The sequence below is a fragment of the Artemia franciscana genome, chromosome 14 (genome assembly GCF_032884065.1).
Source record: "Artemia franciscana chromosome 14, ASM3288406v1, whole genome shotgun sequence".
NCBI lineage: Eukaryota > Metazoa > Arthropoda > Branchiopoda > Anostraca > Artemiidae > Artemia > Artemia franciscana.
In genome coordinates, this window is record NC_088876.1 from 14,867,189 (window position 1) to 14,895,145 (window position 27,957).

The window sequence follows — 27,957 nt, forward strand, 5'->3', positions numbered from 1 at the left end:
CAAGGGAACCGCCCCATACTCCCCCTCAAGATTTTTTTTTATATTTTCGTTGAAAATGCCTTTATTTGTGTTTTATTTGAAAAAGAACGACAATTCCCCCCCCCCCCCACTATATTTTCAAAACACATTTTACACCTCCTAAATTGTGTGATTTGACACTGTCTTAGATGGGATCTCTCAACTCAACAAACACAAAGAAGACTTATGGATCTGTTAGCAGTCTTTAACGATATTTCCGTTATTAAAAATTTTTCCCAAATATATTAAAAATAAGAATGCTAAATTACCTTGTAACTTCATCGAAATCTCCTTTCAGATCCCGGAAAGCTGTTCCGGCTTCCGGGGGAATTGTTATGTCACTCGTAATTACCTTTCCATGTGTCATCCGGTAATCAAAAGAGTAATTAATGTGGAGTTCAAATATTGAGAAGACTGTTTTAATGAGAATGTAAATATGTGGGAGGTTGTGAGAAAATTAATACAATCTTTTCCCGTTAAATTCAAATAGGCTAGGAAAAAACAAGCCGTATCCAGGAGGGCTAAAGGGTATGTACCTCCTATCCGAAACCTTTCTCCGACTCGTAAAAACGTAACGAAATGAATATAAACAAGTCTGTCATGCGTTTCATATTTTTTTTTTTATAAAGATTCTTCAAAAAATCTTTAATACCCCTTTCCCCCTGGAAATTTCCTAAGTGCATTTTGTCGTATCCTAAACGAAAGGTCATTCTCTACACTCTTTGTGAAAGAATATAGAAAGCAGCTACGCAAAGCTTCGAATTCTCTATCACGTCGAGGATCTTTAGAACAAAGATTAGGAAGCTCTTCCGAAAAAAGATTAAGTTGGTCATCAGAATATTTTGCCGTTGAATTGGGCAACTTTAGACCTGTTACTCTTAAAGTCGCAAGCTTTTTCAAGCAGGTAATACGTATTTTATGTTAGGCTCCTTGGAAAGTCCTTCGTTGTCGATTTTTTCCCAGTTTAACAAATATATCAGGGTTTTCCGTCTTGTTAACCCTGATAAGAGGCTAAAAATTATATTAGAAGGTTTTGTTAAGTATATAAGGCTCTCGAAAAAAGATTTGAGATTCATTTTCTCAGTCATAGCTTTTTTAGTGTGTCTAGAGCTGCCTTTAGTATCTTCATCCCAGAAGGGTTGTAAAAAACTTTTTTAAATATCCAAAACTTGTAATGAATTGCATAAAAGCACCATGTCAGTTTAAATTGAAAATAACATCTTTTCCTAATTTTTAATTGGAAACAGAAATGAAAATTATGTCTATTCTTGGAAAAAATAGTCTTACTTCTTTTTTTTTTTCAGTTACTCTGCTCCTTTATTGTCGCGTTTGATTACGGTTTTTCACTTATTTATTATTTGGGAAGTTATCATTTTTCTGGCAAGGGACAAAGGTTTATAACTTCAAATTGCATCATATACAAGTTTTTATTTTATAGAAAATTATATAGATTCTTTATACAACTTTTATCCTTTTTTTGTTTTGGAAAGGGGGCTCAGCCGTCCAAGGTGGACTGGTAGAGCCGATTGCTGTCCCTTAGAGTCCTCCAAACTGAGTGCCAATATTCGTTCATAAAAACTATTTAGCGCTTTCGAGACCCGACGCTGTTATTTTGGAGTGAAGGAGATTTGAAATATTTGAAATGGTGTTTAATGTTTATGGGTGGCTCTGACGGTGCTCCCCTTGTTTTCTGAAACTTGTAGCTAATGCTCTAGGTTCCTCTAGACCTGACATTTTAAACGTGCGGAAGTTACCGATGGTAGTACTTCAATCCATTATCGAGCACAAATACGCTGTAGAAAGATTTTTGAGCCAAAGCAATGCCTTGCAGGTGAGGTTACAAAAACACAAGAAAAGCCGGTTGTCCCAGAATTTGTTAACCCAAAGGTCTTGAAATCAATCGCTTTGCATCTGATTCTTAACCATTTTCGGGGAGTATTACAGGCTTCATAAGTTTCATTTCTAGATTCATTCGTCCTACTCAATTCTTTAAGAAAATTGTATAGATTCTTCATACAAGTTAAACCATTTTTTCGGGGGGAAGGGGGCTCAAACCCCAAGGTAGACTGGTTGAGCCGTTTGTTGTCCCCTCTTTTCTTTAAATTTCGTTAATAAATTGACAAGTTGAGATAATGTGACTGAAATGTCAAAAATTTTGTAGTGATTTTTTCTAAATGACTCTTGACCAAAAATAATTGAGGTTGCATTTATTATGTTTTTTTTTCAGTGCAATACAAATAATTCACTTGATCACCATTGCTTTTATTTTTTCTTGCTTTGATAAAGCCTTGCTTCGAGATTCTGACGTAAGAATTTCAACTGTTTATTAAATTAAATATGTTGTCAAGGTGACTAGACAGCATTTTGAGAAAGGCTGTGAGCAATGTACGAGGCAAGTCCAGTGAGCAAGAACGAGCTTTTTCAAATCTTTCTAATGATTGTATTTTAAAAATTCATAGCCCTTTGGCCTTGTGGGTCACAAGGAGTGTAATTCTCAAATTGTTGTATAGTTAATTTTAAATCATTTATTTCTTTTGGTTTGGAAGAGGGGAGCTGGGTAATTGTTTTGAAACTTGATTTTACAGGTAGAAGCCCTGTTTATTTTTGGTACCAGTATAACCTGTAAATAATTATTTCTGTAGAAATCACATAGCAACTAAAGCATCGTTTCCATGCACTTTATTATCGATGATCGATTTCAAATTATTATCGATGAGAGGAGTTGATATCCCCCCCCATTCCATGTGCTCACGCAAATAGTGAGTGTATTTTTTTTTCTTTCATTCTAGGAACCAGAAAAAATGAAAGACGAAGATCTCTTCAAATATCTCCCTGAGCTCAAGAAGTCAAATAGGGCTTGCAAACGGCTAAAATGTATTCCAGGTCAGCTGAAGCTAGATGTCTCTTCCTGTCCTACTGAACCAAAATACTGTTTGACATCTAAACTTGCAAAGATTGAGCCATACCCAGGTAAGCTACAAACGTTATAGTACTTAGTTTTTCAGTAACGTCTGAATTAATCGCGTTTAACATAAAAGTTGTCTTGGACTGCCTTCGAAATTTTAAATTTTAATTAAAAATTTTCTTTTAGTATTTCATTTTTTAGTTTAATGAAGAGATAGAGATTTGCTCGTCGCTAACACTTTTTGCTGGTTTAGATTTTCTTTTTTTTTCAATTTAGACCAAAAGTATGGATAGACACCTTGTAAGCGTCATTATGTATAATATATATATATATATATATATATATATATATATATATATATATATATATATATATATATATATATTGTTTTTTTACACCCAAAGCTAGGGTTTTTGCTTGTAGGTTTAGGAGATTTGAGTCCTATGCATGCCCGGAAAGGTTCGAATACTTCAAAAAAAAAAAAAAAAAAAAAAAAAAAAAAAAAAAAAAAAAAAAAAAAAAAAAAAAAAAAAAATCGGAGTCCTTATTGATCACCTTTAGTACAAGCTTTGCTGCAGAAATTATCGAAAATTATTTTTGGTTCAATAGTATTTGAAATCCTAAAAAACGGAATTTTGATGTATCAATAGATACATCAAAAGAATCGGTTTGTTATGTTGATTCCAAACATACAAGATTCAGTAAGTTTGGTGTTACCTATTAAAAGCCACTAGCTTGAGAAAATTTGCTGGATTTTAGAAAAAGGGGGAAAACACGCTCTAAAAGTCAAGGAATCATAGCGTCAGATTGAGTGTATCTGATAACCCTTTGTAGGAATTTCAAGCTCTCATCTGCAAAAATGCGGAATTTTGTATTTTTTTCCAGAAGAAAGATCACGAAAGCGTCTTCATTTTCCCCCCTCCGAACCTTATTTTTCCTTAAAGTTTTAAGATAGCCATTATGTTAAAAGCATAGTTCAAAAATCCAGTAACTATGCCTTTGAGGATTACTTGACTGCCACAGCCCGTGGGGAAAGGTCTGTCATAGAATTTGCCCGGTGTTTACGTATAGTATTTCTTGTTGGGAAGTATACTGATATTTCTTGGGGAGGAGGTGAAGTTTTCTGCCGGGGGGATTTTCCAAGTGGAGAACTTCTCATGGGGAGGAAAGTTTCCAGGGGTGATCTTTCCAGGGGAAATTCCTATAGGAATAGAATTTCCACCGGCGAAATTCTCTACTGGGGAGTTCTCCACGGGATAAATTCTCCAGAGGGAATTTTCTACGGGAGTAACGTTCTAGTAAGGGTAGGGCTGGTATTTGTGGGATAACTCTTCCATGGAATAAGGAGTTTCTGACATGATTTTAAAAACAATAAGCTGTTAAAATCCTTTTCAAATAAAAGTGCGCTTAGAAAAATTTTTCACCCGAAATAGTCTATAAGAAATTTTCTTGAGGTAATTTTCTGTTAGAATGGAATTGTTTGAGGGAAAATTTTCTTGTGTGTGTGTGGGGGGGGGGGGAGGGGGATGTATTCTACATGGGAAGAACTGGGATGTATTTTACTTGGGAAGAATTTATATGGAATTATTTTCCATGGAGGAAGATTTCTCCAAGAAATTGCTTTGCATATGAAGGATTGTCTTCTCGTCAATACCTCGCTCTTTGCGTTAAGTTTTATTCTTTATCCCATTTCTTTAAGATTAATGTTTAATTAGATTAATAAGCTTTTTTAAAAGTTGAAAAAAAAAACGCTTTAGCTTCGATAGGGAGGTATTGAGAAAGGGACAAGCCCCTTATATACGTAATAATTTCTGTTCGTTTTTGATTTTTTATGTTGTTCCTCACTTTCAGTTGGAAAACGTATCTTTTTTTTATTTAATGTACTTTCAGAACGAGGTAAAGCGATTTGCGAGGTAAAGCGAGGTAAAGCGATTTGCGATGAAAATCCCAGCATCAGATTCAGCATTTTAGAAAACTCTACTTTTGAGGTTTCAAGCCCTAATATGCAAAAATGTGGGTTTTTTTTAAGAAAGTTCACGATTTTTTTTTTATATTTTTCCCCAGAGGTGATCGTATCGGACTATTAATTCTAGGAGATCGGGAGATGGCTCATTTGATAGAAAATCAAAAGTTCTACTGTCCTTTTTATGTAACCAAAAGTATTGGAGAGCAGAACTCCCTTCCCTCGCCTGTTTTCCCCCAAATGTCACCCCCCAAAGTTTGGAAAATCTAGCGTTGCTACAATGTTCCCCATGTAATTATTAGTACATTCTTGTCACATTGTAGAGATTAAATAAACAGGAAATTGAAGAGCAGCATAAAAAATCTAAAGTGACCATCTTCTTTTTTACGCTAAATTTTATTGTGCTTTATAAATATTCGCTCTTCCAACTCAACTGCCGTCGTGTCTAAGCATTTGTTCTTAAAGCAGTGGGACAAAAATCCCAACTTTAGTGTATAGAACGGGGGCTTAAATGGGGACAGCACCCCTCATAAACGAAACAATTTCTGTCCCTATCAAAATTTGAAAAAAAAAATATCTATTTTTTGTTAAATTTCTATTTGGTTTAATCATATGCTCAAAGTTGCCTTAAATGCGATGAAGGCTACCACCTTCTCAAAAATGTATTTTTATACAGAACTTTATCTTCCGCATAACAATACTTCAAGATCCTAAGCCCATTATACGTATTCATTTTTCAAAATATAGTGTAATTGTTCAAAATAGACTATGCTTATTATAGACTACGTGTTGTCACGCTTATTTGGAAAAATAGAAAATTTTCACGCATGGAAACGATTACGTTAAATTGCTTAAAGAGTAAATAACTGTAATTGCAAAAATGTTTGTATAAATTTTTGACAAGGATTACAACAATTCAAAGACCTTTAAAACCAAAAGTTTGCAGCTTAGTAGAAATAGTTGTCATAAATCAGACTTGACTTAATTATCATATATCTTGGAAAAGGTTATAGTATGAAAAGACAATAAACTGCGTAAAGAGTGAAAAGCGTTTATTTGCAAAAACATTTTTAAGTATTTTAACGAGGGATTACAACGACTCAAAACCTTAAAAAAGGAAATGAAAAGTTTGAAGCTTAGTAGAAATTGTTGCTAAAAATCGGACTTGCTAGAAATCCAGAGAACATCCTGAACAAAATAAATTTACAACGGGTTAAAATCATCAACCTGGACTATCAGACTTGACCCAGAAAATGAAAATTTACAATTGTAAAAAATGATGATTCGTTGGAAGAAAAGGAAGTTTTTCCCACCACCTGAACAATTAACAAATTTACATCCTGAACTGTCATTTAAAACTAGACCAATGAGGGTAGCCAAAGCAAAGGGGTTTGGCAAATTGCCCGAAGCAGTGAAAATTCCAAATGAAGAAAGAAAAATGGGGTTAGAAGATAAGCGATTGTGGAGTCAAAACTTACCAAAATTGAAATTGATAGTTATAATAATTGGTTTTGGGATTTTGGTATGGATAAGGTCATCAGTGCTTACCATGTCTTCGTTTAAAAAATAAAGTTTTTGCGATATGTACTTCATAATGACAAAAGACAAGCCGGGGCAAAAATCGAAATTCAACATTTTATAAAAGCTCCAAGCGATGAGATAGCTATAAATGATGACATTATAGCTTATAAGAACGTTAGCCAAGAACCTGATACTGCATCAGCCTCTGTGAAAAAACAAAGGTTCGGCGTTATGTTTTTTATAATGACAAAAGACAAGCCTGGGCAAAAGTCGAAGTTCAACATTTTATAAAAGCTCCGAGCGATGAAATAGCTATAAATGATGACATTGTAGTTTATAAGGACGTTAGCCAAGAACCTGATGCTGCATCAGCCTCTGTTATAAAATAAAGGTTCGGCGTCATGTTTCTTATAATGACAAAAGGCATGATAAGGCAAAAACTAAAGGTCTAATAACAAAGGCTTGTTAAAAGGGAGTATATATAGTCGATGTTCTTTCTTTTTAAATCATGAGGAGTCAAATATAGGATTTGTTTTCTTCTGGAACTCGTTTTGATTCTCACTGTTGCTTCTCTAATCGCAGGTTTCATTTACAATCCTTTGTATTCGTTGTGTTACTGGTTGTCAAATGGCTTCTTGCCGTTGATCTCGCCTGCACTTCATTTTTGGGCATTACCTCAGACTTCTTTATGCCTTTTACTTTAGGTGTTTGATTTTTTTCAAAATCACGTTCTCCAATGCCTGTGCCTTCCGAAATACTTAAAGTTTGCATAACCATGTTTTATTCTTTTGTTGAAGCAATAAGGAGGCAAATGGGCAATTTGAGTTGAATTAGGAAATTCTGCCATGAATATAATTTCTCTTTCCTGCCTAAAACTTTCCTTATTCAATCATTACTTTTTGAAATATCTAACCCCCGCATTAGCATGTTTATCTGTTTTTTTACTAAAGTTTTCTAAAGTTTTTTACTGTTTTAAAAAGAAGAATTGAGAGAAAGAGTCAGACTTTAGCGTAAAGAGCTGGGCGTTGATGAGGAAGCAGCCTCTTTCATATACGAAGTAATTTCTGGTCGTTTTAAGTTTTAATGTCGCTCCTTACTTTCAGTTAAAAAAAACTTGTTTTTTTTTATTTAATATCTAGAAGTGTGTTTGCATTTGTCCAAACATCTGCAAAAATGAAACAAAATCACTATATTAAGCATAGATTATAGCAAAGAACTAATGAGAGTTGACTAACTGTATGGTTGGTTATGTTAATGTTATAAAGAAAAGTTTAATACGTGCACTCTTCAAAATTAAACAGGCTATTATATGAATCAATAAAACTCGAAATAAAACTCTTCCGATATCTTTCCGGTTTAGCGGGGATGAGAGTCCGTTTGGGGACTTTTTGGGATTTTATACGGGACGGTCTGTTGCGGGCGGGAAGGTAGAGTTCGGGTATGATGGAACGTAATCGAGAAACAGACAGGATCTTGGTGCCAAAATGAAGGCATGTGAGGTTCCTTCTCTTGGAAAGAGTTCCTTTTTTCGAAAATTCAGAGAATCCCAAACAATCCTTTTAATTCTTAACCGCCATTCAGGCTTTGTTAATATCTTAAACCTATTTCAATACAAATCGGGGGTTTCAGAGAATCTTAAACAGTTCTTTTAACAGTTCTCCTTTTGTTAGGTCATCTCTAAATATTCTATGCATACTGATATTTGTCGTAATGATATCAGTTATATCCAAAAAGTTTAAATTGTAAAAACCGTTGCGGAAAAATACGACGTAGGCAAGAAAAAACCGAACTATTTAGAATTTTCTCACGTCCTATTGTTTTAGCTGTTCTTTATATCTTGTAAAAGCTTCAAACAAGTGGTAAACAAATTGTCTTTCTAAAGTATGTGAGCGTCTCTCTAAAAATGCAACCTTAAATTTCTCTGATGAATAGGCATCAGAAGTTCAGAGAATCGTTGAGAAATAATTCTTTCAATTCCTTCATTAACCGCAAGTTAGCTTCGTTAAGTCATCTCCTAAACGAATTTTAATACGCATTATGAGGTTCAGAGAATCCCGAATATTTTTTTCAATAATATAATTAATTTCCAGTCTTCATTTTTAAGTTCCGACCTAAAATGTTCTTTACAGGCATCAATGGATTGCCGACTAATTGATGACATAATAATGTCATCTGCGTCAAAATGATGACCCATCATTTTAGGTGCATCGTCACTCACGTTCTCAATTTTGAGACATATTTCATCTCCTTTTTTTCCAATTGGAATAGTTTTTTCATTTTTTTGTATATCAGCTACTATTCCTATTTGAATAAAGCTGTCTTTTGACATGACACACAGAGGAGTGCCTATTTTGACAACACCAGCATCAACCCGGACACCCACAATAATGGGATTACTCTTACGATAAATGTGTTGCGGGAGGATACTCAACATGCACGGAAAAACAGCAATATTTTTAAATTCTTCTCTCTTCTTCTTTTGATGATTCTGTATGTGTTTTTTAAAAGAATCAAATAAGCGATAAACAGTATCTTCTTTAAAGATTCTGACTCCCTTAGCATCTGCATATTCTTGAGCGTCACGTTCAACTTCAACATCAAGCGCTAAAATACAGGCAAACTTGGGGTCATGCTCCAACATAATAGAAGCTTTTACAACATCACTTTTTATAACATTCCCTAGTCTAACGTTAGAATAAGGAATTTTATCCTGTTTTAATAACTCCAGGAGAGCTTCTAGGGAGCCTAACAAAGATCCTTGGACATAAACTCCACGCTTCTCGCACTGAATACAGCCCAGTATCTCTTTTTCTTGCGATAAATCTTTTAAGATTTCAATTTCGTTTTGACAACGTGCCACTAAAAAACTTGAACCAGCTATGGCAGATTTCAATCCTTTTGCAACGATTTTGACTCCTTGACAACCTTTGATATTTTTTGGCTCTGCATATTCAGTTTTGATTCGTAGTTCTCTATTTGGCTTTGGCAGAAGTAGGGCTCTAATTTGAGTTACAATAGGTCTACCTTTAGAACCAGGTAGAACAATTGTATCTCCAATTTTGAGAGAACCATTTTTCAAAATGACATCAATAGTTATGCCATGTCCAATAGTTTGTTTTACTTCTAACACTGTAGCCTCAAGTTCCTCCGAAAAAGTTATTTTTTCAGGTTGGATTTCCTGATTATACTTTACTACAGTTGCTATTAAGTTGGCAATTCCATCACCAGTAATTGCACTGGTCGGTACGATCCATGAGTATTCCTTTGGATCGGAATACTCATAGTACATTTTTGTATTGAGGCCCTGCTCTGATAACTGCAATTTGGCACTACTTAACCGATGTTCAAATTCAACTTTTGTATGGTCTTTCTGCATTTTTAGCAAATCCCAAAAGTCTTTTTTTGGATTTGACTGCCACTCAAATAGTCGATCGATTTTATTCAACGCAACTATGAATGGAGTACCTCTGTCTTGCAAGAGTTTTATTGATTCAATAGTTTGAGGTTCAACTCCATGCATAATGTCAACAACTAATATTGCAAGGTCACACAATGACGAGCCTCTCGACCTCATCAATCTGAAATGTTCATGTCCCGGCGTGTCTATAATAAGGAGCCCAGGTATCTTTATTTTAAAAGGCTGAGAACCTTTCGGAGGCCTGACAATTTTAGTTAGCTCACGCAGTACGTCAATAGGCACATTAGTTGCTCCAATCTGTTGGGTGATGCCGCCTGCCTCTGATTTTTGAACGTTAGTACAACGCAGCTTATCTAAAAGCTTTGTTTTGCCAGTATCTACATGGCCTAGAACACATATTACTGGTGCACGAAGATGGTCTAAACTTCTATTTTCGAGTCTCAATTTAATTTTTTCAATATCATTGGGTTCTTCTGGTTCACTGTCAGAGGAAAGGTCCTTTTGGGGAACTCTTTTAAGATATGCACATCCCTCTTCACATCTGCCATTAATTTGAGGCTTTTCAACCTCTTTAACTAATACAGAGACAATTGGCTCTTCACATTCTCTGTCCAGAAGCTCCTCCCAGTTGTGTGCTATTTTTTCCATTAGTAAGGGCTCTGGAGTAGAGCCACTGACTTTTGCTTCTTCTGTCACCCCTTCTGGTTTAGCTTCAGCAAAAGGGGTAACTTCTACTTTTTCTTTTTTAGGCCTGACTCTTGTTCCAGGTCGAGCTTTTGTTTCAGACCTTGGAAATTGAAAACCATTTTCTTTCCATACTGCGATGCTAGCTGTTTGTCTTTCTTTTTTATTTTTTTGCTTTGCCGTTAGAATTAATCCTTTGGCTTTCCGTTCTAGGCGTTTTTTTTTTTCTCGTTCCTTTTTTTTAAATTTTTGAAATTCATTTTTTTCTTTTTCCTCTTGTTCTTTTTTATCTATCTCTTTTTGTTTTTTTAGTTTTTCTTCCTCTTTTTTTATGAATGCCTCCTCTTCTTCTTTTATTTTCCGAAGGGCATTTATAAGTTTGTTTGGCTTTTTGTGTTTATATGCTTCTCCACCTGTAATTTCTTTTACTGCACTTTTCTTCTTTTTCTTTTTCTTTGCTGCTTTAATATCTCCACCAGCTCCAGCCACTTCTTTGGCTCCCACTTCCACTTCAATTGTGTTGATTGGATCTTGAAAAACTACTTGATTTTCAGAAGTTTTAACGTCAAAAAAAATTTCAGTAGCCTTGGTGATTTCTTCAGTACTTTCCTTCTTTTTCTTTTTTCTTTTTTTTGCTGTTGTAGTATCTTCACCAGCTCCAGCCACTTTGTCATTGGTGATTTTTTTCTTTTCGGGTGATGCGCACACACAGCCTCCAGCTATCTTTTCTGTTGCAGCTAGATGTGAATTAGATCGCATCGCTGCATTAGATGGTTCACTTGAATCTTGAAAAACTACTTGATTTTCAGCGTCAAAAAGATTTTCATTAACCTTGGTGAATTCTTCAGCACGTGATATGCTTACATAGGTCTTAGTGCCTTTTTCAGTAAGAATGGCATCGTCAGATATAGAATCTGAAAGCCCAGTTCTAGATTCTGAATACTTTCTAACAGCCCGGACAATTGATACTACAGCAAAGGATACTCCAACGGCTGATACTCCAACGGTGACCCATTTTATTAATGTCATTTTGACTTTTACATATTATAACTAATTACTACACCATGTGGGTTCTGACATATATAGTAAAGATGACGTCACACTTATGACACTTCTATGATGCTCAAACAATGACGTAATTTACAAGTATAAAAGGCTGCATTCATGTTGCAACCTCAATGCCGTCATATTAGAAATCCCACATAACATTACAATGACGTCAAGTAAAGAGAAAAGTGGAAAAAATGTCCAATTTCATCTTTTTTATTTTACCAAGGTACTTTGTCGTGGGGTAAAATCACAATCCAAAGCTGATTCACGACTGGCAATTTAATATTTTAATTGATCTTCGCATTAAAGGTTATAGCAAAAACAAATGGACGGAAATTTCGAAAGCTATTTCAAAAACCATAAAAAAAGGCGTTGGATTGACATGAAAATTCACCATTGGACTTGTCATTGTCGAAAACTTCAAGCTGAAAAATTACAGTAGCCTAATTGTTTTTAACTGTTTTTTATTTAATTTCTAATCACTCTTCAAACAATCCCAGGAAATCCACGCCCTCAGTGAAAAATCTTTCCCATGGAAATTTCCTCCGATATAAAAATCTGCCATCAGGAATTGCTGCAAATTACTCCCTGAAAATTCCCCTTAAGCATGTAATATAGGGTCGGAAACGAAAAGATAAGACAAATATGGCAAATTTGAGAAAAAACTCTGGTTAATTCCCCTGTGTAAAATTCCCCCTGGAGTGTTCGCACTCTTAAACTTCCACTTCAACGGGAAATTTTCCCTGTAGAATATCCGTCCCCAGACCCCCCCCCCACACGAAAAATGTAGGTATACTTCCCTATAGGAAACATGGGCAACTTCAATAACTCGAAGCCCTTCTTCAGGTGGTTCTGGGGGTCATGTAATCTAAATCAAACAGTTCGTGGTAACGAACAGTTGTAAGGAGCGACCCAGCTCAATAGTAACTGAAACTCTAAACAAGAGCTAAGAGCTCATATGGCCCTAGTGACGAGGCCTGAAGAGCCAAGAGCTCATATGGTATGAGCTCTGGCAAATTTCTAAGAATCAATAGATTGCTTTAAAAGGAAAATCAGAGGCTTAAAGCCGGTCGGGACTTAAAATACGAGCTTCACGCTTGGAAGATTATTCGACTCTATTTTTGTTCATTTTCAGATTAATGGAGCTCTTTACTTTTCTTCGGAAAACTTATCTTGTGGAAGAAATTTTAAATTTATTTCTGTAGAAAAAGTTTCAAAGTTCTTTAAACTGAAAGTAAGAAGCGATATTAAAACTTAAAACGCACAGAAATTATTCCGTATAAGTCCGCATATGTCGATTTCTCAACGCCTATCTCTCTACGCTTAAGTTTTACTCTTTCTCACAACTCTGCTTTTTTTTTAAATAAAAAACTTTAGCGTAAGCAGTGGGGCGTTGATGAGGGGATAGACCCTTTCATATACGGAATAATTTCTGTTCGTTTTTAGTTTTAATGTCGCTCCTTACTTTCAGTTAAAACAGTTTTTTTTTATTTAATTTTTTGAACATAATTGATTTGATATAAGTTTTAGTTTTGGCTCACCGTACATTAATAACTAAAAAAAAATTTGCATATTAGTTTTACTTTTTTTTTTTAGCAAAATTATTTTCTCAAAAAAAAATTCGGACAATTTTGAGAAAAAAAGGGTGAGGGAGTGGAACTAATTGCTCTCCAAATTTTGTTGTAACTTAAAAAGGACAATAGAACTTTTAATTTTATTCACAAACGCTTTTATGAGTGAACTAGCGCGCCACAGCAACACCTAGTTGGTGGGGGCGCTTCGCGCCCCCCAAGCCCCCCCCCCGTGCGCGTAAGTCGTTACGCGCCATTGTAGTTGTGTCCCTGTATCCCACCTGCGAATATATATCTATATATATAAAAATAAGTTGTCTGTGTGTGGATCTGTGGATCAGGTGACGTCATGTTTCTGTGTCGGCTGACGTCATGAAATTAGTTGTCATCATTTTTGCTTTGACGGTGACGTCATTAACAGTATTTGAACGCAAAACCGCGCAGTTAGATGAAAATCCACCTGGATAGCGAGAGTCAAAACATATCAAAACTGAAAATGATAGCGATGATGATTGGGTTTGGGATTTTGACTTGGATAAGGTCATCAATGCCTACCAGATTTAAGTTAAAAAAACAAAGGTTCGTCGATATGTACTTCATAGTGACGCTGAAAAATAAAGAAGAAAAAGAAAACTGAAAAAAGAAAAAAGGTAAAAAACTAAAAAAAACCTAAAAAGAAAAAACACTCAAAGAGAATTTACAGACCGGGACACAAATGACGACCGAGACAGAGGGAATATAAGTGACGACCGGGAACCTCAAAGAGAAATTACAGACTGGGACACCCGGACACAAATCACGACCGGGACACAGGGAATATAAATGATGACCGGGACACAGGGACACAACTACAACGGGGACGCCGGGGGCACAGGAGGGATATATAAATGACGACCGGGACACAGGGATTGTTCGAATAGAAATTACAGACCGGGACACCAGGACACAAATGACGACCGGGACACCGGGAAACAGGGAATATAAATGACGACCGGGACACTCAAAGAGAAATTACAAACTGGGACACCGGGACACAAATGACGACCGGGACACAGGGAATATAAATGACGACCGGGACACAGGGACACATCATTAGAATAATGAGGTATAGATCTGAATACGGATTGTTTTTCCCATGGACAATTATATGTTGAATGTTCAAGAGTCAGTAAACCTGACAATCTATTTATATGCACAGACAATGGGACAGCGAAGAATGTTGTATATTCGCATGTTTTACGTAGTTAAAAACATATATTTATATCTATCTCTATTCACAGGTGGGACACAGGGACACAACTACAATGGCGCGTAACTAATATGGCGCGTAACGACATACGCGCTATGTATGCTAATATACTAATATACTAATATGGCGCGTAACGCCATATTAGCATATTAGTAAAAATATACTAATATGGCGCGTAACGACATACGCGCGCGGGGGGGCTTGGGGGGGCGCGAAGCGCCCCACCAACTAGGTGTTGGGGTGGCGCGAAGCGCCACCCCAACAGCTAGTATATATATATATATATATATATATATATATATATATATATATATATATATATATATATATATATATATATATATATATATATATATATATATATATATATATATATATATATATATATGTATTTTTGGGTTGAGGGTTTGCATATGACGTCTGAAAAATAAAGAAAAAAAAAGAAATTAATAATCTAAGTATGGGAGAATTTTACCGTCTTTATTTGATTCTGTGCTCTCCTATTGCCTTTATCATTGCGTATTTTTCAATTCCGCTTTGTCGTCCCAGAAATAAAATCTTGCAGATGTACCTGTCAATAAGATTGTTTTTGCTATTTTGGCAGGTCTTTTTTGCTTTCATTTTTTGACACCGACGCACAAAGACAAATTTCTAGCGGGCTAAAAGTATGATTTTGACAGGACAAGTTACGATTTTTTACTTGGAAGTTTAACAGTGCTAAAATAAATCTTGATTTATATAGAAGTTTCACAAAACCACTCTTTCCTTTTCAATTTTTGTCTATATTTAAGAAAGCAGAATTTAAGAAAGCCTGACATGAATACCAAAGTTGTTTTCCTCTAAGTATTTATCCACAGTACTTTGCTTCACTACAATTTATTTATTTCTACAAAAATGGCTCAAGTGGATCAGTTGAAATTGCTAAGCTGTGTTTCTCAAATTATTTGTCGATAAAATTTTAAGCCGCTGCAATTCATTTTCTTTCTGCAATAAAACGCGTATTTCTCTGTTCAACAGCTAACATTCGCTAACTTCTCAAAACATTTATCCATAGAATGTTGAATTATTTTAATTTTTCTTTTGCAAAATATGCGTACTTATCGATTCAAATGTATGTTCATGTTTCTAATTTCCTTCACATGGTCAAAAACTGTGCAACTCAGAGGTACGGAGAATACAACGAATTCACCGACAGAGCTTGGTTATTGCTAAAGGTATGTCCATTTATATAGAATTTAAATTTGTGTTTTTTCTAGATCAGATTTCTAGAGTGCTAGTTAGAGCCAATAGTACTGTTAATAGTAGTTTAGGGTTAGTTAAAATATTAGTTTAGGGTTAATAGTAGGGTCAGCGTTCTCTTTATACAACACTGCCTTTCCATTTTTAATTAGAATGAAGTCAAAATAAAATTTTGTGTGACTTACCATATTGGACTTCTTTACAAACAATAGTGAAAACTATAGAACTAAAACAATAAAAACTATAGTTTATAAAATGTGGGTTCCTTCCGTTTTTCCTGTTTTTTAGGTTTTGTATGCTTTCTCATCTTTTTATGTGTATGCTAATTTGCTTGAGCTAGTTCTCTCCCCCCCCCCCTTTTTCTTCTGTTGATTAAGGCATCTGGATCTGAAGCCAAAATATTTAGACTCTTATTAGTGGGCTATTTGTTTAAATAAGTTTTTTCCTTTCAACTTTCTTTGCATTACTAAAAGTTTTCCATGTTTTAAATATTTTCGTTTTTAATTAGTTATAAGATGGGGACCAAAAACTATACATACAAAATATAGGGTATGTAAGGAACACCCGTGGAGCAATTATTTCATAATAACTGGAAGGAGGTCTATTTTCCTTTGTCTCGTTTTGCGTCACCTACAATATACTATTAAATGAGTTATTAGAAACTTGAGTTAGAAGTATCGAATGAGTATGGAAACACAATAGTGGAAACTAGCCCGCCAATGCTATCTAACATTGGCTGATTTAATCTATTTGTACTATACCCGAAGCTATTGCTTAATTGCCTTTTCAGGTACTTTTAAAGTAAAATTTTGTCACGTAACCCACCAGCCTAGAATCAACTAGCCCAATTAACTTGCCATCATTTTCTCATTGTAATGAAGGCCTATTTTGCACTGGCTGGACTTTGATTAGAAATATTTTTTTAAAGCAAATAACTTATGGAATAATTATCGCTTAAAGAGAAATTTCAGCGTTAATTTTATGATATTGCAGACTAACTATAACAAATTTATAATTTTTCTTTGAAATTTTTCACTTTTTTCATTAATATATATATATATATATATAAAAATAAGTTGTCTGTCCGTTACGCCAGATTATATCTTCTATATATATATAATATGAAAAAAACTTCGTTTTCTTAAAGAGTTAAAGAGGCTGCGTCCCAAAGTCGAACCTTAAAACGTACAGGAATTAGAAGAGGCAGTTGGGGGGCTGCCGCCCCCCAAACCCCCAGCTTTAAAGACTCTTTTGTACAGGTTTTTTTTTGGGGGGGGGGGGACTTCATTGTTACTAATTACTAGTTTCGGCGCAATGGTTCTCCTGTCCTCTTGTGTTTAACACTTTTCGAAGTTATTCCATTATTCATTCATTTCAATTTTTTGTTAATTAAAAGAGGGCCTTTCCGAAGCCAAGAGCTGGGGGTTAGCAAAAAAACAAAAAACCTGTACAAAAGAGTCTTTAAAAGCTGGGGGTTTGGGGGGCGGCAGCCCCCCAACTGCCTCTTCTAATTCCTGTACGTTTTAAGGTTCGACTTTGGGACGCAGCCTCTTTAACTCTTTAAGAAAACGAAGTTTTTTTCATATTATTTCTGTACGTTTTTCTACAATCCATGGTGGATGTAATTTAATAATTCCTGTACTCCTCGTACAGGAATTAGGAGAGGAACTTGGGTGGCTGCCCCCCCCCCCCCCCGCTTTTAAATCATTGTATAAAATAGAAAAAAAATAGATAGAATGACCGAAATGTTTCTTTTGCTCATAAGAAGCTAATATTCTGTTATCTCTCAAATGATAAGCTGTCCAGGTGTTATCAAAAATTTTTCTGGAATGGAGCTGGATTTTTATGATGCTTGCAGTCATTCTCGCCGTGCCGAGCTGATTATTTTGATGTACTTGAATGTTGATATTCGTAACTTTTAAGAATTTCAAAAATTAACATGGGACTATTAGACTATTAGGACTATAAGAAGACTATTAGGAGAGGCAAACCCCCCGCTTTTAAAGACTCTTTTGTACAGGTTTAATTTTTTTTCATATTAATTCTGTACGTTTTTCTACAATCCATGGTGGATGTAATTTAATAGTTCCTGTACTCCTCGTACAGGAATTAGGAGAGGAACCCACCCCCGCTTTTAAATCATTGTATAAAATAGAAAAAAAAAATAGATAGAATGACCGAAATGTTTCTTTTGCTCATAAGAAGCTAATATTCTGTTATCTCTCAAATGATAAGCTGTCCAGGTGTTATCAAAATTTTTTTGATGTTGTGAAAAAAAATCGCCCGTAAGGGACTTGAACCCTTGACCAGAGGATTATAAGTCTCACGCTCTACCAACTGAGCTAATAACTTGCATATGTGTTAATATAACTTCTCAATAGCTTTTAAAAATTTCAAATTAACATGGGCTCTTATGGAGAGAAATCCGTTAATTTAAATAGCTAATGGGTGGTTTCTGGAAAACAGGGAAGGAGTTATCGGATCAAGCTGAAATTTCGCGGATAAGCTCCTGGGTCGTAGGGGACCTTAACTTGTGAATTTCAGCCCGATCGGACAACGTTAAAAGGGGTGGGGGGTTGGAGGGTCGAAACTTTCGGGGGGTTAAGATTTTCCTACGAAACTTTCATGGGCACTTACTCGGAGAATTCCGCATCGAATGAGTCTTCGTACACCCAGATCCGATGTCGGATGTGACCTGTAGGCGTGGCGAAAAAGAAAGTAAATGAATTTTAAGTGGCTATGCGTGGTTTCTGGAAAACAGGGAAGGAGTTATCGGATCAAGCTGAAATTTCGCGGATAAGCTCCTGGGCCCTAGGGGACCTTAACTTGTGAATTTCAGCCCGATCGGACAACGTTAAAGGGGGGCTTGGGTTGACAGGTCGAAACTTTCGGCCAGATTTTCCCCATGAAGAAAAAGTTGGAGGGGGATGAAATTTTGCAGGTTTCTTAGTTGGAGCTCGGGCTACGAAATGCATCCCTCCCCATCCGTCTGCGACCACTGGAACCGAAGATCGCTTAACATTGTCGTGTGTCGCCTCTTTATAGAGGCACGAGTGTGCCTCCTTGAAAAGAAAACAAACTAGAATGTAAAAACTGGAAATTGCATAAATATTTCGAAATATTTTGACAATAGATTAAAGTAATTCGAAAAAGAAAAATGGTAAAAAACTAAAAAAAAACTAAGAGAAAAAACTAAAAAAAAAAATTAAAAATTAAAAAAAGAAAAAACCTAAAAAGAAAAAAACGTACAAAAATAAAAAAGATAAAAAACTAAAAAAAAACTAAAAAAAGCTAAAAAACTAAAAAAAAGAAAAAACAAAAATAAAACTGGGAATTGCACAAATATTTCAATATATTTTGACAATATATATAAAAATAAGTTGTCTGTCCATTACGCCAGATTATATCTTCTATATATATAAAAGAAAACAAACTAGAATGTAAAAACTGGAAATTGCATAAATATTTCGAAATATTTTGACAATAGGTTAAAGTAATTCGAAAAAACAAAAATGGTAAAAAACTAAAAACAAAACTAAAAAGAAAAAACTAAAAAAAAACTAAATAAAAATTAAAAAAAGAAAAAAACTTAAAAAGGAAAAATGTAAAAAAAAATAAAAGGTAAAAAACTAAAAAGAAAAAAAAAACTAAAAAAAACCTAAACAGCTAAAAAAAAAGAAAAAACTAAAAAAAACTGGGAATTCCACAAATGTTTCAATATATTTTGACAAAAGATTAAGGTAATTCGAAAACCTTAAAACAGATACCCAAAATTTTGAGGTTTATTATCAATAAAAAGAAGAAACTTAAAAAAGAAAAACTAAAAAAGAAAAAAATAAGAAAAGAAAAAACTAAAAAAGAAAAAAAACTGAAATGAAACTGTATCTATATATCTATATAAATGACGACCAGGACACTCTAAGAGAAATTACAGACTGGGATACCGGGACACAAATGACGACCGGGACACAGGGAATATAAATGACGACCTGGACACAGGGATACAACTCCAACGGGGACGCCGGGGGCACAGGGGGATATATAGATGACGACGGGGACACAGGGAATGTTCGATTAGCAATCACCATCAACAAAGCTCAAGGGCAATCGTTAGAAAAATGCGGTATAGATATGAATACGAATTGTTTTCCCATGGACAATTATTATGTTGCATGTTCAAGAGTTGGTAAACCTGACAATCTATTTATATGGACAGACAATAGGACAGCGAAGAATGTTGTATATTCGCAAGTTTTACGTAGTTAAATATATATCTATATATATAAAAATAAGTTGTCTGTGTGTGGATCTGTGGATCAGGTGACGTCATGTTTGTCCGCATATGACGTCTGAATTATTTCACACTAATACAAAAGAAGAAAAAAACTAAAAAAGGTAAAAACTACAAAAAAACTAAAAAGAAAAAAAAAACTAAAAAAGCTGAAAAACTAAAAAAAACTAAAAAAAGGTAAAAATCTAATAACTAAAAAAAAACTGAAAAAAATAAAAAAAGGCAAAAACTACAAAAAAAAATAAAAACTAATAAAAAAATAAAAAAGCTAAAAAACTAAAAAAACTAAAAAAAACTAAAAAAAAGGTAAAAAACTAAAAACTAAAAAAGAAAAAAACTAAAAAAAAGGAAAAAACTGAAAAATAAAAGAGAAAAAGAAAACTAAAAAAATATGAATAAATATATATAAAAATAAGTTGTTTGTGGGTTATGTCTGTCTGTCTGTCTGTCGAGTGACGTCGTGTTTGTCCGCATATGACGTCTGAATTATTTCACACTAATACAAAAGAAGAAAAAAAACTAAAAAAGGTAAAAACTACAAAAAAAACTAAAAACTAAAAAAGCTAAAAAACTAAAAAAAACTAAAAAAAGGTAAAAAACTAAAAACTAAAAAAAACTGAAAAAACTAAAAAAAGGCAAAAACTAAAAAAAAAAAACTAAAAACTAATAAAAAAACTAAAAAAGCTAAAAAACTAAAAAAACTAAAAAAACTAAAAAAAGGTAAAAAACAAAAAAAAAACTAAAAACTAAAAAAGAAAAAACTAAAAAAAAGGAAAAAACTGAAAAATAAGAGAAAAAGAAAACTAAAAAAATATTAATAAAAATAAAAAATATAAATATAAATATAATATAAATTAGCAATCAACAAAGCACCGAGACACAAATGACGACCGGGACACAGGGAGTATAAATGACGACCAGGACATAAGTAAAAAAAAAACTAAAAAAAATAAAAAAATGGTAAAAACCACAAAAAAACTAAAAACTAATAAAAAAACTAAAAAATCTAAAAATCTAAATAAACTAAAAAAGAAAAAAAAGAAAAAAGGAAAAAAATAAAGGAGAAAAACAAAACTAAAAAACGAATGTATATACAGACCGGGACACCGGGATACAAATGACGACCGGGACACAGGGAATATAAATGACGACCGGGACACAGGGACACAACTACAATGGGGACGCCGGGGGGCACAGGGGGATATAAATGACGACCGGGACACCGGGACACAAGGAATATAAATGACGCCTGGGACACTCAAAGAGAAATCACAGACTGGAACACCGGGACACAAATGACGACCGGGACACAGGGAATATAAATGACGACCGGGACACAGGGACATAACTACAAAGGGGACGCCGGGGTGCACAGGGGGATATATAAATGACGATGGCGACTCAGGGAATGGTCGATTAGCAATCACCATCAACAAAGCTCAAGGGCAATCATTAGAATCATGAGGTATAGATCTGAATACGGATTGTTTTCCCATGGACCATTATATGTTGCATGTTCAAGAGTCGGTAAACCTGAAAATCTATTTATATGCACAGACAATGGGACAGCAAAGAATGTTGTATATTCGCAAGTTTTACGTAGTTAAAAACATATATATATATATATATATATATATATATATATATATATATATATATATATATATATATATATATATATATATATATATATATATATATATATATATCTATCTATATTCACAGGTGGGACATAGGGACACAACTACAATGGCGCGTAACTAATATGGCGCGTAACGGCTTACGCGCGCGGGGGGGGCTTGGGGGGGCGCGAAGCGCCCCCACCAACTAGGTGTTGGGGTGGCGCGAAGCGCCACCCCAACAGCTAGTATATATATATATATATATATTCATTTATGAATGGTTTAAATGCCTTGGTGTACTTTTGTTTACTTGCTCACAGATTGCAGATTTTCCAGGCTCTTGATTTAGCTGATGTCCACGGTTAGAATGCCATCTAGTCTTTTGCCTCCATCTAAGAGAAAGAAGGTGTCTCTGGGTGACACAAAAGTAATCGTAAGTGATTCACACTCATTCTTATAGTTAAGTCGCTAAAGACTCACTGAATATATTTTAGGTAGTATCACAGTAAGGTCCCATATGAAGCCATATTTATTAATATTACTATTATGGGTACCAAGAACAGAGAGAATGACTTCTGATTGTTTTAATTGGTCAATTCGTAACTTACACAGTCATATAATAAATTAGGAAGAATGGAGTATCCAATTTTTAGTAAATAAAATTTCAATGTGCATTTATACAATTGTTGCTAATAGCAGGTGCAAAATCAGAAGAAAGAGGAATGTTGATGAAAACTTAGCAAAATACAAACTAAAAGCATGGGGGATCCTTTAGCCTATGGAAGCATAGTTTACTTTTGAATGTGTAGTTGTTTTGGGAATCAGTCCTTGATTTGCTAATATTTGAATTTTATGGACGAAAAGATTTATCAAATTTAATTGATTAGTTTTGCTTATTTATTTTCACAGCAACAATTGAGACAAATATGATCCACCCTAAAAACTTCATAATTTCGAAATAACTTAGACTAGTCTTAGAAAATTGGAGCAGAAAAGCGTATATAATCACAGTAGAAACCCTAAGAATGGCCTAGAGCAAAAAAATTTGTTTTAATTTTCTCAGTACTTTAAACCCCTGGCAAACTAAAATGACAAACTTGTTGTTAGCGAAGAAGTTTTTGGACAAAATAAGCTTTTGTACAGATCTTTTTTTCTGTGGCTACTAACAAGTCCAAGTGATTACATTCATTTACTTGATATTATCAAAATAGCAAAAATGCACATGATTTCAAAGTACAAACAGTTTCAGATTGGTAAAATATAATTTAAAAATCAACTGATTAATCAAATCGTTATTATATTTTCATACCAAACTTTTGATCCCTAGTAATCTAGTCAAGTAATTCCAGTGCAAATAAAATATATGCATATATATATATATATATATATATATATATATATATATATATATATATACATATATATTGGAGAAAAAGCCATCGATTGTTTAAATTAGCTAAATACTGATTTAAAATATTTTGGAAAAGTAGAAAAATATGTCTTGAATTAAAAAAAAAATCTTAGATGCCTTAAAATTCCACTAACATCATTGGAATTACGTCTTCAAGACCGAGAAAACGACATTCCAACAAAATTAACAGATAAAACTTTTCTTTCCAATATTAATGGGTATAATATGCAGTATGTATAGACACGTGTTCTATGTAATTTTCTAAGATCATTACAGGAGATCGGATGGAAGTTGGGAAGGTTGATGTAGCTTTTGAGTCAAATTGGAAGTACATAAAAGTCTGTACTTAAAATTTGAAGAAGATAAAATTTGTGGTTCAATTGCTACTGCAATACAATGAGTAGAAACAAAGTTGTTTGTATTAGAGCTACATTGAGCCTACATCTATCACTAGCAGATGAAACAATAAATTTTCAACTGGTATCAAAACAAAAGAAGAGTTTTACAATTTTTATTTCAGAGTGTTGCAAACCAGCAGCAAGTTCGAAAAAAGGGGGCTGTTTGGAGAATGATAAAAGATAACAAGTGAAGACAATGCGTCAAAATCATCTGAATAAAGGATCAGGCATTTAGTGGCGAAGAAAGCGACAGTTCTGCCACCAGAGCTTCAGGTATTCAGTAGTTTAGCTCTTTTTCAAAGGGGAAGCATTTTGAAATCTTGAGGCATTGCCATAAACTAGCTTTACGTGATATAAGGGATTTCAGATCATCTGATCGAAGAAACATGTTAGTCCCTACTAAAAGAAATGACATGTGAAAGCATGTTAAGCTACTTTTAATTTATTTTATGTTTTGTTTTTCAAGTGTTTCAAGCTATAAAATGCTCTTCGTTTCAAGTCTTTTAAATTGCTCTTATGCATAGGACCGGCTTCTTCTTCAGCAAGTTTTTTGCTAGTTTGGAAAAAGGTATAACAAACTCTGAGAGTTACGTCCCTTGACGAAGCTCTAGCGTTGTTAACAACATTAAATTTCACTGGATTTTGATTAGTGAATAGATCTTTTGGGTTCTTTGGTTATGGTGGGCTTTTCTAGTCTAAATAATGTTTGCCTTGCTAAATTTTTTATTTAGGCTTTCCTTGCCGTCGTAGTGTAATATTTTTTACGCATAATTATAATGAGACATGTATAAATATTGCTGTCTCATTTTAATCAGGGTTAAGCATTTTGCATTAGGCTTGTGAAGAAGTAATTAACCCCTTTTTTTGTACTGACAGGACCCATTGCTTTTTTGTGGCCTTCACAATTTCCAAGTATCTAAGTAACCTGAAAATTGTAACATTGAAAATTGTGACATTGAGAGACAACTCTCGTACTGAAACTTTGGTTGATAAATCGAGATATTTTGAACTGGATTTGTTAAGAGTTTTAAGAACTCATCTCCCATGTATATGGAACATGAAATTAGGGGACACAGAATTTTTATTTGGGTAAAGGGGGTAACAGTGGCAGTTCATCTCATTTACTAACCAAATTTTCCATTCTTATAAATCTGACTTTTTTAACTTTAGCCTCTGCGAAGTTGTTCATTATCTCTTCCCAATTGATTGCTTGTAATTCTTTGAATTCTATGCTCATTAACACTAAATCATTCAGTCGCAGCTGGCCTATAATCGATCTGACTATGGCCTATAGTTGATCTAACCTTTCTTACTAATAGACGTAAGTGATGACCCCTCAGCACCGAAGAAGTGACGACAGCTGTGAAAAAGTTAAAAATGGACATACTTGTGGAGTCGACGGGAACACGGCAGAGATGCTGAAGACATCCCTTCGAGCCTGTGTTAAATTTAAAAAAATAAGTTTTTTAACTGCAAGTAAGGAGCGACATTAAAACTTCAAACAAACTTAAATTATTCCTTGTATTAAAGGGGTTTGACTTTTTCTCACTACTCTACTTTTTAAAACAATAAAAAACTTGTGGCTATCTCATAGTTTTGATAGGACAATTTTAATAAAAGGGATGGGGGAGGAGGCCTAGTTGCATTCCAATTCTTGGTTACTTAAAAAGGCAGCTAGAACTTTTGATTTTTTTGAACGTTTTTATTAGTAATAAATATATGTAACTTACGAATTAACTTGCGTAACAAAATTCTATATTTGTATTTTTTTATTACGTATCTTGCTCTTTACATTAAAGCTTCAGTTTGGTCCCAATTCTTTAAGAAGTACCCCTGAATCACAAAGACCGTTAAATAAATGGTTGAAATTACTAAAAATGCTTTAGTGTAAAGAGTGAGGTATTATGGAGGAGACGAACCCCCTTACATACGTAATAATTTCTGCTCGTCTTAGGTTCTAATGCTGCTCCTTACTTCCACCTGAAAAATTGTTTTTATTTATTTTCTCATTGTCTTTTTTAAATAATGCTAGAACATTCTGCGGCCCCTTCGTGAAAAGTTTCTTCCCTCATGATACATTCCTCCCACGTAACCCCCTCCCCCTGACCCCCTTTTTACTTGAAAAACTCCCCCTACAAGCGTCTGTCTTATATCCTAAGAGGATATAAGGTCTAAGCTAAACTCAGACTTGCTAAGTCAGATTTTAACGAGAAGAAACCGATCTGGTGCAGTAGAAAATCCTCTATGTGCTTGAAGCTCCGCCTAGAAAATAACAATGTGGTTTCCATTCTCCATTATGCAATTGAATACTGGAAACCAAATATCCAACTCGAGAATGCATCCTATCTTTTAAAAACATGTGCATTAGAAGAAAACTGAACATATAGTGGCAGGAAAAGGTCACGAGCATGGAAATTTGCCCGCAGATCGGTCAACCTTTAGTTTCTTACCTTTTGAGATTTAGGAGATGGATAAACCCTAGCCGCGCCCTTCGTATGCCAGAGGATTGACACCAATGTACAATTTATGAGTGGTCCCCTGAAGGGACGTGCAAAAGAAGCCAACCTAGACACACTTACAACGGCAGTATGAACTGATTCTTAGTAGAGGGGAGATGTGTCTTCACCCCAGAGGATGTCAGGGCTGAAGCTCAGCTCTGTGATATCTGAGGATATTTCGCAGACACCCTACAGGCTGTTCCCGGCCCAAGACGCCATAAGGTTTTAGCTAAAAGACCGCTCATTACTGGCCAACTACGCTGCAATCGCCAATAATATCTGATGTCTTTTACGTTTGCGAAAAACCCTTCATATTTCTATTGCACAACTAATCCTAACACATCCATAGATTTCTTTAAGGAAATGTGTCTATGTTTAATAATTGTTTTAAGTGCTTGAAGTTTGTGGAGCAACTGGATGGAATCTGAATTTTTATTAAACTTTTAATAGATTCCGAATTATAATTTGCATTTATAGTCATAGGAAAAATGAAAACTTTGGATTCAATTTGCTTATACTTACTGCCAACTGTGCCATCTACTTTATCTGAACAAAATTTCAAAAATTACAAAGTGATTTTAACCGTTAGATTATTTATATAAAATTTTGCGCCCCTAAAATTTTCTGGGCCTTGGGCAAGTGCCCCGTCTGTGAGGAGTACATAGAAGAAGGTCAGACTAATGAGGAATGAAGAAGCTTCAAATGTTTGCTTATATAGGGAAGGAATTAATAATATAGAATTCTAGTTACTCACTTCATGACCAAAAACGGAAAGGTTTCAGACATAGTGGTATACGCCCCTGTAGATCCGGTTGATGGAGAAATGAGTGAAAAGTAAATTTTATAGGAGCAAATATAGCAAATGCAATACAAAAATATGGTACTTGTGTTAGGGTTCTTCTATGCCCTGGCTCGTATAATCAAGGATAGATGGTATCCTACATTTAGGTAAATTTGGTACCCAGAAGGAAAATAATATAGATAATCAACTACTACAGTTTGGTAAGTACAGTAATCAAGTCGTAACCAATAAGGTATTTGACCTTTAAATGACTCATAAATTTTACATAGCATTCATAGGATGGTAAGATAGCTAGCCTCTTTGATAATCATATTGTAAATCGAAGAATGGTATGTTCAACACAGGACACGGTTGTATATAGGAGTGCTGTTATACATGTATAGTTGGTATTAAGCACGTTGCTGTATTTTATATAATAATTGAACTATGTAAATATATATTTCATAAATTTTACCCTTTTCATTCTATTAACCTGTCCCACTACCATTTAACTAGGCTTAAGCCTTAGCCTATATTTGATAGAGAAAAGTACTTTTTAAATAATTAATACTATGCATCTTTCGAATAGTAACATTAGATTTGGTTAATTTATACGTTTTGAGGAAATTAACAAACTATTAGCTTGTGCATATTGATCAATACTTAAAAGTAACATATTTGATTAGGCCGGAGGAAAAAAAGGGTTGGTTTTAAGCTGCAACAGTATATTTATGGCGTCCTTTAAGGAACTTACCATCATTTTACTTGGGACATAACATTTTAAAAATTTTGAGTTGTTGACAAAAAAAGATGAAGCAAATTCGATGGGGAAGAACCAAATCGACGGAATTGCTCTTTTGGTCGAACAAAACCTACCAAAAGCTTGCTGCAACACTTCACGTTGCCCCGGCAATGTAAACATAATTTCTGTTCTGAATAAATTTCATTCTTCATATGAGCTAGTTTCCGCTGGTTCCGTCTCATCAAATATTCATTCATCTAGCACTCATCATTAGTAATTTCGGAAAATTGTTCTGTGCTTGAATAGTAAATTAGAGTCAAATTAGTAAAAATGAGTATTTTACGCATACTGTAGCAACTTGATTAAACGACATTCGAGTTTAGTTTTTTTTTTTTTTAGGCTGTTGCTGCAAAAGCAGTCGAGGAAAAATTTCCAAGAGATGCTTCTTACATAAGAGTAGTCAATAGATGCTCAGTTACTTCAAGGCCAAGAGGTACAGTGGAGCACTACCGACTTAGTCGAATTGGGTGGAGGCATCTGGCCGACTACAACAAACTTTCTAGTGTCCAAAAAGCTATATTATATATGCTTATATC

The 27,957-nt window shown here is 34.4% G+C and overlaps 1 protein-coding gene and 2 long non-coding RNA genes across 3 annotated transcripts in view; 2 read left to right on the top strand and 1 right to left on the bottom strand.

Moving 5' to 3' along the window:
• The first annotated feature begins 302 nt into the window (after positions 1-302).
• LOC136035373 (uncharacterized) overlaps positions 303-27,957 on the top strand; it is a 63,382-nt gene continuing 35,727 nt past the window's right edge. The window contains exons 1-2 of the long non-coding RNA XR_010619400.1: positions 303-922; positions 2,808-2,988. This is a non-coding gene — a long non-coding RNA (uncharacterized LOC136035373). The remainder of the gene's footprint in view (positions 923-2,807; positions 2,989-27,957) is intronic.
• LOC136035847 (eukaryotic translation initiation factor 5B-like) lies at positions 8,452-11,538 on the bottom strand. Its single transcript, XM_065717807.1, has one exon. It carries the CDS (start codon positions 11,536-11,538, stop codon positions 8,452-8,454), a length of 3,087 nt encoding a protein of 1,028 aa, XP_065573879.1.
• On the top strand, positions 14,808-27,899 carry LOC136035822 (uncharacterized). The gene is made up of 4 exons (XR_010619517.1): positions 14,808-15,593; positions 21,868-21,964; positions 23,463-23,613; positions 27,761-27,899. It is a non-coding gene; the product is annotated as an uncharacterized LOC136035822 (long non-coding RNA).

Bases quoted from the DNA above. Each gene is read 5' to 3' on its own strand.
- LOC136035847 (XM_065717807.1), bottom strand. From the start codon at position 11,538: ATGACATTAATAAAATGGGTCACCGTTGGAGTATCAGCCGTTGGAGTA.